Below are 13,891 nucleotides of genomic sequence, written 5' to 3'. Positions count from 1 at the left end.
TTAGTAAAGAAATTTCTCTTGAATGTACTACAGAATTATTTTCCTCTCTTTTGTCCCTTAAATTCTTAGCATCTCAGTCCAAAGTGAGCTTGGCAATTGCCTTATCGCCATACTACTGTTTTTGCATACTTTTTGCAATTCCCTGAACATTTGCTCTTCAATATTCTTCTCATGAATTGGCTGCCAATAGTATAATCCCTTCAGGGCATGTTTTCCAATTCCAGTCAAATGGATTCAGAGCTTAACCATTCCCAGGATTTCCCCACTTTTAGGCACTACAGTTTTCTTTTGAATCAATACACCCACTCAACTCTTCTCTTCCCTATCCTTCCTAAGCAATTTGTATCCAGGAATAATTAGTACCCAGTCCTCCAGATCTTTGTTTTAGCCACACCCAAAATCTAACATTGGTAAGTACATCTACAGCAACACAGCCTTATTTAGTGCACTTTGTGATTCATGCACTCATCTTATTTATAATTTAGAACATAGAATGGTATCTCGTAGGGTCAAGTCCTTCAACACACAATATCTGTGCAAACATAATTAAAAATTAAACTAATTATCTTCTTGGCATTTAATATAATCCTCCCTCAGAAGCTGGTGGGTAAACTATCCTTGTTGGGTCTCAACAACTGTCTCTGTAACTGGATCTTGGACTTATTGACAGAAAGACCATGGTCAGACTGTGTTGGCAGCAACATCTCTAGCTCCATGTTTTCATTAATGCATTACTTCAGTGATTAAGTCAGTTAGGGTAACTTGCAATCTCAGCTCAGGCAATATTCAACCATCTGTCTTCAAAATCACCCTTGCAATTTTATTTTACCAAAGAAACAATATGCAAATGTATGCAAAGGTCACAGAACAGGAATATTTTATTATTTGTTTTTACTGTTCAGCAAAATACAGTAGTATATGAATGAAAATGAGAACCAAGAACAAGACAACAGCTGTTGTTTCACAATATGATACAAAACTATTGATTCTAAGGAGGTTTGTGTTAATGCTTGAAACCTGCAAGTTTTTTCATTGGTGAAGACAACACCAGCAATTTTACATTTCCAGAGTGCCAGAGACTGCGGACATCAGACAGACTCTGTGCCAACGTTGTGGTGGCCTCCTGCTGCTGAGTGAAGATAATAGAAAAGGTGAGCCCTAGCCTTTGACTGTATCTGATATAAACTCTCGTTGCTATTTGCATTCATAAAGATCTCTTGTGTTAAGTGGAGGAGATGTGATAGGTGACACTGTTAATTGCAGCCATTGAAATTGGCAGACACTGGACATTTTTGTAGCCATGAATGGAATTTCACTCTGAAACACAGACTAAACAATAATCAAAGCATCACTGGCTTTCTTGTGGGGTTTGCAACCTTCTACATCTTAAACAGTCTTTGAAATTTGAATCTGATGAAAATGTTTGCTCAGCTGGAAGCATTCTTTCCACTGAGTAAAATGGACGGAGGGCTAAGTTTAATTCTAAAGCCTCCAACACGAAATCTAATTATGTTGCTACTGATACAACACACTACTCAGGGAGTGCTTCACTTCGGACATAATAAATGTCAGAAAAAAATGTTCAAGCAAGTCCTGTCAGTTGGTACAATGGATCCCTTGGCATTATTTTGATAAAGGGCAGGAAATTTAGTCGTGTGTCCTAACCAAACAAGCCCATCTATCAATTCCATTAAAATGGACTGTGCAGACAATATTATTTTACAGTTTGTGGGGTTTTCTCTGCACAACTTTTTTCCCACATTCTGTATCTCGATGATATCTGTATTTCAAAAGTACCTCATTTTAGTATATTTGAGAAAACTGATATGAATACAAAATCAATTTTTCTTTTTTTGTAATTGAAAGTCCACACACTGTGAAAACATAATAGGTGGGATAATTAGCATGCTTCATTCCCCAGCTGGAAACTATTTGACCCTTAACTTCACTCACAGAGGATTGCTTGACAGCTGTGACAGGGTGAACACCACCACCTCCTACAAAGCAAAGCCAAGCAACATAACATCATGAATGGCCGTGATGCTTCACTCCTAGATAAGCTCAACATCTTTTATGCACACTTTGAAAGGGAGAATAAAACTACAGCTGTGTGAATCCTTGCAGCATCTGGTGACCCTGTGACCTCTGTCTTGGAGGCCGACATCAGAACATCTTTCCACAGGGTGAATCCTGACAAAGCATCGGACCCTGGTGGTGTACTTGGCTGAGCACTAAAATTTTGCACCAACCAACTGGCGGTAGCGTTCAGAGACACTCAAGGAGTGTTCAATCTCTTACTGCTACAGTCAGGGGTTCCTACTTTCCTCAAAAGGGCGACAGTCATATCAGTGGCCAAGAAGAGCAGAGTGAGCAGCCTCAATGACTATCACCCAGTTGCACTCACATCTACTGCGATGAAGTGCTTTGAAAGGTTGGTCTTGACCAGAATGAATTCCTGCCTAAGCAAGACCATGGATCCACTGCAATTTGCCTATCGCCACAATAGGTCTACGGCTGATGCAATCTCACCGGCTCTCCACTTGGACTTAGATCACCTGGACATCAGGCTGCTGTTTATTGACCACAGCTGGGTGTTCAACGCCATCAGACTCTCAGTACTAGTCAACAAGCTCCAAAACCTGGACCTCTGTACCTCCCTTTCCAATTGGATCTTTGACTTCCTCATCGGGAGACCACAGTCAGGGAAGATCGAAAATAACATCTCTTCCTGCTGACAATCAACACAGGTGCACCTCAGTAATGTGTGCTTAGCCCACTGCTCTACTCTCTCATGACTGTATAGCTCGGCACAGCTCAAATGCCAGCTATAAATTTTTTGAGGACAGAACTAATGTTGGTGGAATTTCAGATGGTGACGAGCAGGCATACAGAAGTGACATAATTCAGCTGGTTGAGTGGTATTGCAACAACTTGGCACTCAGCGTCAGTGAAACCAAGGAATTATTTGTGGAATCATAAAACCAAGGTATTGTTTGTAGACTCAGGAAGGGAAGGCCAAGGGAACACACACTAGAGCTCATCGATGGATCAGCAGTGGAAAGGGTGAGCAATTTCAAGTTCCTGTGTGTCAACATCTCTGAAGATCTATCCTGTGCCCAATGTATTGATGAAATTACAAAGAAGGCATGACAGTGGCTATATTTCATTAGGTGTTTCAGGAAACTTCATCTGTCACCAAAGACTTCTGCAAATTTCTACAGATGTACTGTGGAGAGTATTCTAACTGGTTGTGTCACCATCTGATACAGTGGGGCCACTACAAAGAATTGGAAGGAGCAGCATAAAGTTGCAAAGTCAGTCAGATCCACCATGGATACTAGCCTCCCCAGAAGAGATCTTCAAAAGGTGGTGCCTTTATAAGGCAGCATCCATCATTAAGGACCCCCATTATCCAGGACAGTCCCTCTTCTCATCAATACCATCACAGGGGAGGTACAGAGGCCGGAAGGCACACACTCCATATTTTAGGGACAGCCTCTTCCCCTCCGCCATCAGCTTTCTGAATAGACAATGACTCCATGTACAGTACCTCACAGTTTTTTCTTTTTTTAATGCTTTCTTTTTGAACAACTTATTTAATTTAATTTACAGAAACCTAATTCTGATTCTGAACCAGTAACAAAAACACAGCACAATGCCGGTAATAACAAACACAAGAGATCCCGCAGATGTGGAAACCTTCAGCAGCAAACACAAAATACTGGAGGAACTCAGCAAGTCAGGCCACAGGACTGGAGAAGAAGGGGGAAAGGAGCCGGAATAAGATAGTAGAGGGAGGGCAAGGAGTACAAGCTGGCAGGTGATAGGTGAAACCAGATGAGGAGGATGGTGGATGGATGAGGGAGGGGAGAATCAAGTAAGAAGCTGGGAAGTGATAGGCAGAAGAGGCAAAAGGCTGAAGAAGAAGGAACCTGTTAGAAGGGGACAGTGGACCTGCCAAAATGTGCTCCTTCCCCTTCCTTCTTATTCTGACTTCATCCCACTTCCTTTGCAGTCCTGATGAAGGGTCTTGGCCCGAAACATTGACTATTCATTCCCTTCCAACTGATTTTCTGAGTTCCTCCAGCATTTTGTGCAGCATTTAATAAAATTACTGAGATGTGCCACATCTGGTGGAGGAAATGAAGTTGCTGGAAATGCCATGTGGGTCTGTCTACAGAGATAACAGAGGTTATTAACCCATATGTTATCAACAGAGAGTGCTCAGACCTCAAGGTAAGTTGTATGGGGTTAAATGTATGCCTCTTTCTCAGAGGACTGAGCTCTTACACTCCACTTCCATGGTTTCACAAGCTCCCCCTCTTCTTGTGGCAGCCAACTGGACAGGAGAGGTGGACCTGCTCTTTGTCACAATGCCACACAAACGCTCCTGGAAATTCTTTGTGAAGAACAGGAGCAGGAGGGGGTTGATGCAGCTGTGGGCATAGCTCAGGCAGATACTGATATGGTAGGTGTAAACAAAAAGCAGGCTGGGCTGCATGGCCGTTAAATTGAGGACCTGCATCACATGAAAGGGTGACCAACACACCAAAAAGACAGCTATCACCATCAGCACAGTTTTGGTGGCCCTCTTCGCCTGCACTGATTGCTTTCTACCCACTCTTCTGAGTGACTTAAAGACATGAAAGAGAGTCAGTGAGTAGAAGGTGGTTATAATAATAAGAGGAATGATAAATCCCAATATGGACTGATAGAGTGTATACCAGTACATATCTTTTGCTCCAGAAGGCAGGTCCAGTACACATACTTCAATGTCTCCCATCCGGATGGTCCTGGAATATAACATCACTGGGACTGTCATTGACCAGCTGCCAAGCCACACAAGGCCATTCACCAGCATCGTCCAACACTTGGTCCTCTTCTCTGTTGTGGGGTGGACTATTGCTATGTACCTGTGGAAGAACAAAATTGGCAAACATACATTGATTAAGTGAACACTGACATACCGGAATTACTGCAGTAACCTGCGCTAGATCACAAGTTTTAATACAGTAACATTGCACTGCCCTGTTAAAAATGTGACATTCATAATCCATAATGTTATTCTTGAAAGGATTACTAAACTGATACTGCCCTGATGTTCAACCGTGCTAGGATTAAGTAAGGTAACACTGTCCTTCTGGGAAAGTTTTATTGGGATCACTGCAATAGCACTGTGTGTGGGGGTTATGACATTGACATTGTGCCGTGGGACTGATGTGTCAAGATTATGTTCTGAGCTACACTGGATATTATTGCTGTGACACTCTGTTTCTGGTATATCAGGATTACTGCAGTAACATTGTGCAATTACGTGTCAGGAATTTGGAGAAAACATTGTGCTATCACACAGCCGATAGATAAAATTATTCCAGTGACACCCTGCTATCAGGATCAGTGTACTGGAATTGCTTCAGTAATTCAAGGAAGTCTGCAAATGCTGGAAATCCAAAGCAACACTCACAAAATGCTGGAGGGACTCAGCAGGACGGGTTAAAAAGGTAAAGGGCTGGAGAAGAGAATGGACCATAAAAGAAAGTGGATGACGAGGGAAACCAGGGGAAGGTGATAGGCAGATGAGAAAAGGTAAGATACTAGAGTGGGGAATAGAACAAGAGGGTAGAGGGGAGAAATCAGAAGGAGAAATTGATATTCATGCCATTAGGTTGGAGGCTACAGAGACAGAATATGAGCTGTTGCTCCTCCACCCTGAGGGTGGCCTTATCTTGGCACAAGAGGAAGCCATGGACCGACATGTTGGAATGGGAATCGGAATTAAAATATTTAGCCACTTGGTTTTGAAGTTCCGCTTTTGGCGAATGGAGCAGAGGTGCTCAGCGAAGCGGTCCCTCAATTTACGACAGGTCTTACCAGTATAGAGGAGGCCACATGGGGAGCATGGACTCAATAGGCAACTCCAGCCGATTCACAGGTGAAATGTTTCCTCACCTGGAAGGACTGTTTGGGACCCTGAAAATGGGCAGGTGTAGCACTTCTTCCACTGGCAATGATAAGTGCCAGGAGGGATATTAGTTGGGGGGAATGAATGACAGGAGAATCGTGGAGAGAGCACTCACTACAGAAGGCAGAGGGGGAAGAAGGTAAGGATATGTCTGGGGTTAGGATCCCCTGGGAGATGGTGGAAGTTATGGAGGATCATCTGTTGGACGCAGAGTCTTATAGGTTGGAAGGTAAGGACAAGAGGAACTTTATCTCTGTTAAGGTGCTGAGAAGGTGTGGTGAGCACAGATGTTCAGGAGATGGAGAAAATGTGGACATGGGCAGCATCAATGGTGAAGGAAGCGAAACACTGTTATTTGAAAAAGAAGGACCTTTTTGAGCCCTGGAATGGAGAGCTATTTATTAGGAACAGATGCGGTGGAGGCGAAGGAACTGAGAAAAGGAATAGCATTTTTACACAAGACGTGGTGGGAAGAGGTATAGTCAAGATAACCGTGGGAATTGATAGGTTTATAAAAGATGGAGACAGAGAGATCAAGAAACAGGAAGGAGGTGTCAGAAAAGGATCAAGTAAATTTGAGGGCCGGATGGAAGTTGGAGGCAAAGTTGATGAAATTGATGAGCTCAACATGGGTGCATGAAGTCGATGTAATGCAGTCATGAATATAGGGAAGGAAAAATTGGAGTGCATTACCAGGGATGTCATAGAACGTGGACTGTTCTATGTAGCCAATGAAGTGACAAGCGTAATTGGCCCATGCAAGTGCCCAAGGAAACACTTTGAGTCTGGAGAAAATGAGAGGAGCCGAAGGAAGAATTGTTGAGGGCAACGACCTGTTCTGTCAGATGGAGGAGGGTGGTGGTGGGGGGCGGGGGGTTGCTGGTTAGTTGTTTTTTATTGAGAAGGAAATGGAGACCTTCAGGGCATTCTTGATGGGGGATAGATGTTTATAGGGACTGGATATCCATGGTGAAAGTGAAGCCATCAGGGTCAGTGAATTGAAAGATACTGAGGAGATTGAGAGTATGAGGAATGTAGCAGATGTAGGTGGGAAGGGACTGAACCAAAGGGGATAGAATGGACTCGAGGTATGAGGACATGAATTCAATGATTTGGACCAGGAAGAGACAATAGTCCTACTCAGATGGTTAGATTTGTGATACTTGGATACGAGGTAGATACGAGCAGTGCGGTAACTATGAGTTTGGTGGCAGTGGGTAGGAGCTCTCCAGAGTTGGTGAGACAGTTTTATGATGGTCCAGAGTGGGGTCTTATTCAAAGGCTCAGTACGAAGAGGTGTCTAGTTTCGACCCGGACTCAGCAAGGTAGCGGCAGGTCCACCACACTACAACAGCATTCCCTTTGTCTGTAGGTTTGATGGTGAGGTTGGCATTGGTGTGGACACAGTGGAGGGTCGTGTGTTCAGAGGGGGTAAGGTTTGAGGAGGAGAGAGGAGTGATGAAGTCAAGATGGTTGATGTCTTGTTGGTAATTCAAGATAAAAAGATCCAGAGCAGGCTGAGGGCCAGAGTGGGGTGTCCAAGGAGAGGAGGAGGGTTGAAAATGGGAGGAAGGGTCATCAGTGCAGGATGTGGAAATCTTGCCAACAAAGTGGGCTTGGAGATGAAGGCAACAGAAGAAGAGCCCGGGGTCATAACAAGCACAGAACTCAATTAGCTGCGGGTGAAGGGGGACAGAGGTATTTCCTCATTACGACCTCACTGGGCAAACACTAATGTTAGAAGTCAATCTCAACTGGTGTCCAGCAAGTTTGAAACATCATTTCTAAAGGAAAGAAACAAAAAGAGTGCACTGATTGCCCAATATATAGTTTCACTAACATCTTGTATAAATGCATTAAGACTTCTTTAAATTTATCCTTCTGTCATTTTTAACAAAAACTGAATACGATCTAATGTACATGCAAGGGAGGACAAAGGCCACATTATAAAGGAAAACAAGATTTTTATCAAGGAGTAATTAACTGCTCACAGCAGAGGTTTGGAACATGAAAATTAGAGAAACTGTAATAGTCTTTAAGAAAAGAAATTCTCTTATACTTCCCCTTCCTCCTATCTTGTCCAGACACAAATTCACTGCTTGGCACCTCCAATTATCCAAGCCACCATAACTCCAAGTAGACTCCATGTCTCTCTTCAGGAGGTGGTTCACCTGGTAAGGCAAGGTTTACTGGATTCCAAACCTCATTTGAATCAGCATAACTTCCATAGTATGAAGTTCATAAAGTTCCACAGTAAGAAGTTCATAAAATTTGTACACCTCGCTCCTCATGTTTAGCATATCTGATCCTGCAATGGTCATGCAATTTTAGGATCAGGGTAGCATGACCATTGAAGGTTTGGGATATGCGGGTCATATAGAAGGAGAAGGATGAGTTTTACGTATATCTTCATGTCTTTAGTGCCCCAAAGGGAATTCTGAGCTTTAGTGCTTCCACCACAACACAAGGAGGATACAGTGGTGATAGTTTGCATTCTGAAGATTTTCAGTTGATGTGGAAGCAAATTATTAACAAAATAAAATTGGCTATTTTGGTATAGTATCATCACAGGGTAAGGGCACTAGGACTGAGGATGGAGCAAAAACTGGAAAACAGAGCATCTTGTTAGTATGTGGACAATGATTTAATATTTCATTTCAAAGGCCATTCAGGTCTGAAGCATTAAATTTTTTTCTTTTTCCACAGATTTTCCCAGACCTGCTGATCGTTTTTGACAGTTTTATTTCTATCAAAATGAGAAAATCTGCTGATGCTGGAAATTCAAGCAACACACACAAAATGCTGGAGGAACTCAGCAGCACAAACATTTGTTTCTATTAACCTGGATTCTCCCGCAAAAAGGTCTTACATTGGTAATTTTTTTTTTGTAATCACTTAGTCCAAAGGCTTTTAAAGTTATACAATAACAAATTAACGTAAGCAATCTTAGTAATGGTGTTCTTCAAATCCAGAATTGGTATCTGAGTGTCCTATTGAGTCATTTATATTGGAGCATTATATTCAGCTTTTTGAACCTATTTTTCCAGCTGGCTAATGCTAGCTAACACTACCCAGCCCACTATAGCTTCATATAAAAACATCATATATACCAACAAATTTAGCTGCATTCTGGAACACTAGAAAAAAAATACAAAAATAAATCTCGGTGTCTGGGGAAAAATGATTCTATAAAGACTCTAATTTCTGCTTTCCATATGGCATATTACTAGACAGTTTTCTATTCTTAGTCATCTTTCCATGGCTAATGTACCTGTAAACTTTCAAATATTCTTGCACATTAACTATGCATACACTCACTGACCACTTTATTTGGTACACCTGTACACATGCTAGTTAATGCAAATTTCTAATCGGCCAATCATGTGGCAACAACTCAATGCACAAAAGCATGCAGACATGGTCAAGAGGCTCAGTTGTTGCTCAGACCAAACATCCAATATCAAATTGTAGATCACATGTGATCTGAGAGACTTTGACCATGGAACGAATGCTGGAGCCAGATGAGATGATTAAGCATCTCAGAAACTGCTCATCTCCTGAGATTTTCACACACAACAGTGAACGGAAGTTCAGTGGATGAAAATGCCTTGATACCTAGACAGATCAGAGGAGAATGGCCAGCCTGGTTCAAGCTGACAGGGGGATGACAGTAACTAAAATGACCACATTTTATGACAGTGTATGCAGAGGAGTGTCTCTGAATGAACAACACGTCTAGCATTGAAGTGGATTGGCTACAGCAGTAAATCGTGAAACTTTACATAATTCACTTAGGAAACAATCTCAATGTTTAGTTTAGCTAATGTTTGCAAGAGTTTAGAACCTAGATCATACCAGAAGCTGTAGTACATTTCTTTTCAATTTCATTCATTTTTGTCCTTGATTTCAGTCTTCTGAGTGCAGTAACTAATGCTGAACTTTTTACATTTGTCAAAAACCTTGAACTATAACAACCCAGGAGCTATTCTTCTTCTGTGAATCTGCTGTATGCAACAGGTGTCACCAATGACTGTGGACAGTCTGTGGGGATACTCAGAGCAGGTGATGGGTGTGCTTATGTACAATGTGGAGAGTTGGGTTGATGGTGACCATAGTGATGAGAAGGAATCTCTGCCTATCCAAGTGATTTTCGGATGACACTAATACATCTTTTGACTCTGTGCAGTGCCAAGTCAAAATGAAGCTGACAGAAATTGGAGAAACAGTTTTCCAGTGGCTGAAGCCCTCTCAGGTGCAAAAGAGCAATGCTGTGAATATGGAAAACCACACATCTCAGCAGAGAGCCATAAATTTGGACTCTTCTCCATCAGGCCTTAACAACAGCTGTACTGAGCCTCAGCTCCTCCCTCCAGATGTTGTCTTGGATCTTATAGTGTTCATCTTTCAGCATTTGGTCCTAGACAGCTCAAACAGATCAAAAATTATCTTTCACTGATGGTGTTTTTTAGTATGTGTCCTGGGAAAGTTAATAAATCAGAGTTCTCTGTTGCACAGGTGTTTTGGATAAACCTTGACAAAGCCTATTCCAAATCTTCCTGAGATGTGCTCACTCCAGGAGGAAAAGGATAACATTTTGATGCTCCATGAGGCCTCCTCGAGGGCAGTGTGCAATCGCACTGAGATTCCAGCTGTACTTGAAGCATCTGACAGGGAGGACCATTTCTGTTACCAGCCAAGCAAGGTCGCAGAGTCATATGCACCATGAACTCAGGTGCTGTGACCTAGTTGTGCTTGCCAATCCAGCAACCTAACTGAGCTAGTCTCATTGACTCTTGCCTAGTCCACATCCCTCCAAATCACATCCTTGCCATATGCCTCTCTAAATGTCCTTCCAACATTGCAATTGTACCCACCTCCATCACCTCCTCTGCCAGTTTGCTGCACATACATATCACACTCACTCTGAGAAACTAGCCCCTCAAGTCCCTTACAAGGCCCCCCCCCCCCACATTAAAGCCATGCCCTCTAGTCTCAGACATTTTATCTGGGGGATGGATCTTCCCAATGTGCATTCGAAAATTCTGGCGCCAAATGTTTCCAATATTCTTCCAGGGCATTGGGAACATTCCATGTAGACCACAGAATAATTGACTTAGGATCATACAAGCTCTTCTAGCCAAGCCATACAACAAAGACAAGAGGTTGTGCACAGTCCAGCAAACAAACTATGTTACGAACATGGCCAGATCCATCTTTCGCAACCACAGGAATAGAACCTCAGAAGGAAAAAGATCAGCTGGTTCATAGAGTCTGCCACATACCAGTGATGCCTGAAATATCATAACTATATACGCCATATCACATTCTTACCTCTTCATCCCCTATCCACACATAACCCCCATTCCCAGCAAATCACTTATTGTCAGATGTTAGCTGGAGATCCTTTGTTAATACTAAATTATATTCTAGCACAATGAGGAATGTGCTATGAATATCTACAATGGATAATGTACCACTGCAGGAGCTCAGGAGGTCAGGCAGTGTCTGTGGAGCCAGAGTAATGATCTACTTTAAGATGCCACCAACATCACTAAACATTTTCCCTGATACCAGCGGCTCCAGGAACTCCACCCATGCATTTGTGGTAGACAGTGTGATGATAAATGTGCTGCTCCCAGTCAGTCTGCAGGGGAAGGGAGAGGAGAGGGAACGGGAAGCACCCGAGAGATCAATAAACCAATTGTTTGGAATCAAATGAACTTGCCTGGTGTCTCAGGGTTGGGTGTGTCTGCACCAGCTCCAGCCCATTCCCCGCCCACGGAACTCCTTCTCTACCACCTGCCCCACCCCCGCCATTCCTAACATCTTTTGCCGGGTTTACATACTCGCTCTCCGCTCTACGTTGGCAAATACAGTGCTGCGCAAAAGTCTGAGACACCCTAGCCATGTATATGTGCATAAGAGTTTGCACAGAACAGTACCTCACTATTAAAGCACCCTTAATCATAGCATAACCAGACTTCTGATTACCATCCAACACATCCTAACTGCCTTTTAATCAGCAACGGGATCGATCACAGTGTAAAAGGGCAAACATTTTTTAAATCTCATTAACAACTACAGAAAAAAATCCAGCAGCTCATTAAAAAAAACACAGTAATTTTCTGATCTTACTCACTCCTCTCCCTCCCTCTGACAATAAACTGTGTACCCCTCTGACAATAAACTGTGTACCCCTCTGACAATAAACTGTGTACCCCTCTGACAATAAACTGTGGAGGGCCCCCGTTGGCCTCTTGGTCAGTGCGGTTAAACTACTGAAAGTACCCTTCGCAATGGAGCCCGTTTGCATCCCGTGGATTCCCGGGAAGTGGAGAACAGCCGCTGTCTCCTGACGTCTGCCTGCCTGTGCAACAAGTTACTGATTCTCGGACAAGTTTATTCCAAACAAGAAGCGGCGGAAAGACCAGAAAATGTGCTCAGCTAAGTTCCATATCAATAATAAAGCAACGAATGGAAATAGTCTGGGTCTAAATACCGGTCATAAACGACCTGTGGTGTTTTTATTGGTCTCCGTTACAAAAATGAGACGATATTCTTCCGTAAAACTTAATTCAGGGCAATTCCTAAATTAACCTAGAATGTAACGGGAGCACAGCAAGTTTGGTGATAAAGGGAGAGGAATCACAACTGTAGCATACCTGTCTATACAAAGGACGGTGACAATGCCAACGGTGGTGAACTGGTTACTAACATCTATAACCGTCACCGCCTTGCACATGAACTGACCGAAGATCCACTGCCTGTCTCTGACCAGCTGATGGATTGTGAAAGGCATCCCCAGCAGAAACAGCAAGTCGGCGATAGCCAAGCTCAGCACGTAGATGTCAGACACCCCTTTAGTCTTACATGTCAGAAGTGTGTGGATGACCAGGCTGTTCGCCCCGACACCCACGATGCACAGGATCCCATACACCGAAGGCAAGATATGCATCATCATCGTGTCATCCAGAACCTGCCCCGAGGACAGGTTCGACGTCCCCAAGCTTTCGGTAGCGTTCTGCCTCCAGCATTCTCCGCTTGTCTGGTTCCATCTATTCATGGCCACCCGGGGAGCCCACGCACTGGTTGGGTCGGCGATTTCAGCCAGTGTAAACGTTCATCGATGTTGTTTCATCAATGACCAAACCTGGTCAGTGCCGTGGACAAGTACTTGATTAGTTTCACCCACTCCTGTTAGTTTCCCCGACCAATTCAACAGTTTAAAACACAGCATCCGATCTCAGGTCCTCAATGAAGTCTTCTTCACTGAAGACTTGAGTGAAATGATATCCTGAAATCACTGGCGGCTATTTTATATTCTCTCGTGTACACCGGCGCTGCTGGTCGAAACGCCGATTGCACAAGTGATGAACTTCCCAGCATGATGTTTGAGACGGAATTCGGAGACTATTGATGTGCAAATAGGATTTCCAAGTGTTTGAGCTCTTCACAACCTCGGCAGAAAGGAAAGCGAGCAAAGGAGCTGTTTAATGCACGAAAAGAATTCGTCAGTGACTCAGAGAAAATCCTTTTACTTGTCACTTTACTGAAGAGGTTTCAAGAAAACGGAGTGGGGGGCATTTGCAAACATTTTGTTGCTATAACAATATTTCTCACAAAAAATGTCCTCAGAAATTTATCATTTTTTTCACATAAACCAAAAGATATGTCACACGGGCATGTCGTGTCTATCAGCATCACCGGAACCTGAAGCGCTTTTAGAATAAACGAAGTCACTGGAGGAAAAAAACAAGTAATTTTCATCCATCTTAGTGAGTTTAAAGCAAAACTAAACACTACAGATTCTGGCATCCTGAAATAAAAACAGGAAATGCTGGAAACGTTCAGCAGATGAGACAGCATCTGTGGCAAAAGAAAAAGAGATCAAGTGAAATTATAATTTATCAATTATAATTATTAACTGTT

The 13,891-nt window shown here is 43.0% G+C and overlaps 1 protein-coding gene across 1 annotated transcript; it reads right to left on the bottom strand.

Moving 5' to 3' along the window:
• Positions 1 to 4,270: 4,270 nt before the first annotated feature.
• On the bottom strand, positions 4,271 to 13,025 carry mchr2b (melanin concentrating hormone receptor 2b). Its single transcript, XM_063054872.1, has 2 exons — positions 12,625 to 13,025; positions 4,271 to 4,913 (listed from the first exon to the last, which is right to left on the bottom strand). The coding sequence occupies exons 1-2, from the start codon at positions 13,023 to 13,025 to the stop codon at positions 4,271 to 4,273; spliced, it is 1,044 nt and encodes a 347-aa protein (XP_062910942.1).
• Positions 13,026 to 13,891: the final 866 nt, after the last annotated feature.

This window comes from Mobula hypostoma, chromosome 7, assembly GCF_963921235.1.
Source record: "Mobula hypostoma chromosome 7, sMobHyp1.1, whole genome shotgun sequence".
In the NCBI taxonomy this organism is placed as follows: domain Eukaryota; kingdom Metazoa; phylum Chordata; class Chondrichthyes; order Myliobatiformes; family Myliobatidae; genus Mobula; species Mobula hypostoma.
The sequence above is the reverse complement of the archived record's forward strand: the minus strand, read 5'-3'. Positions and strand labels throughout refer to the sequence as shown.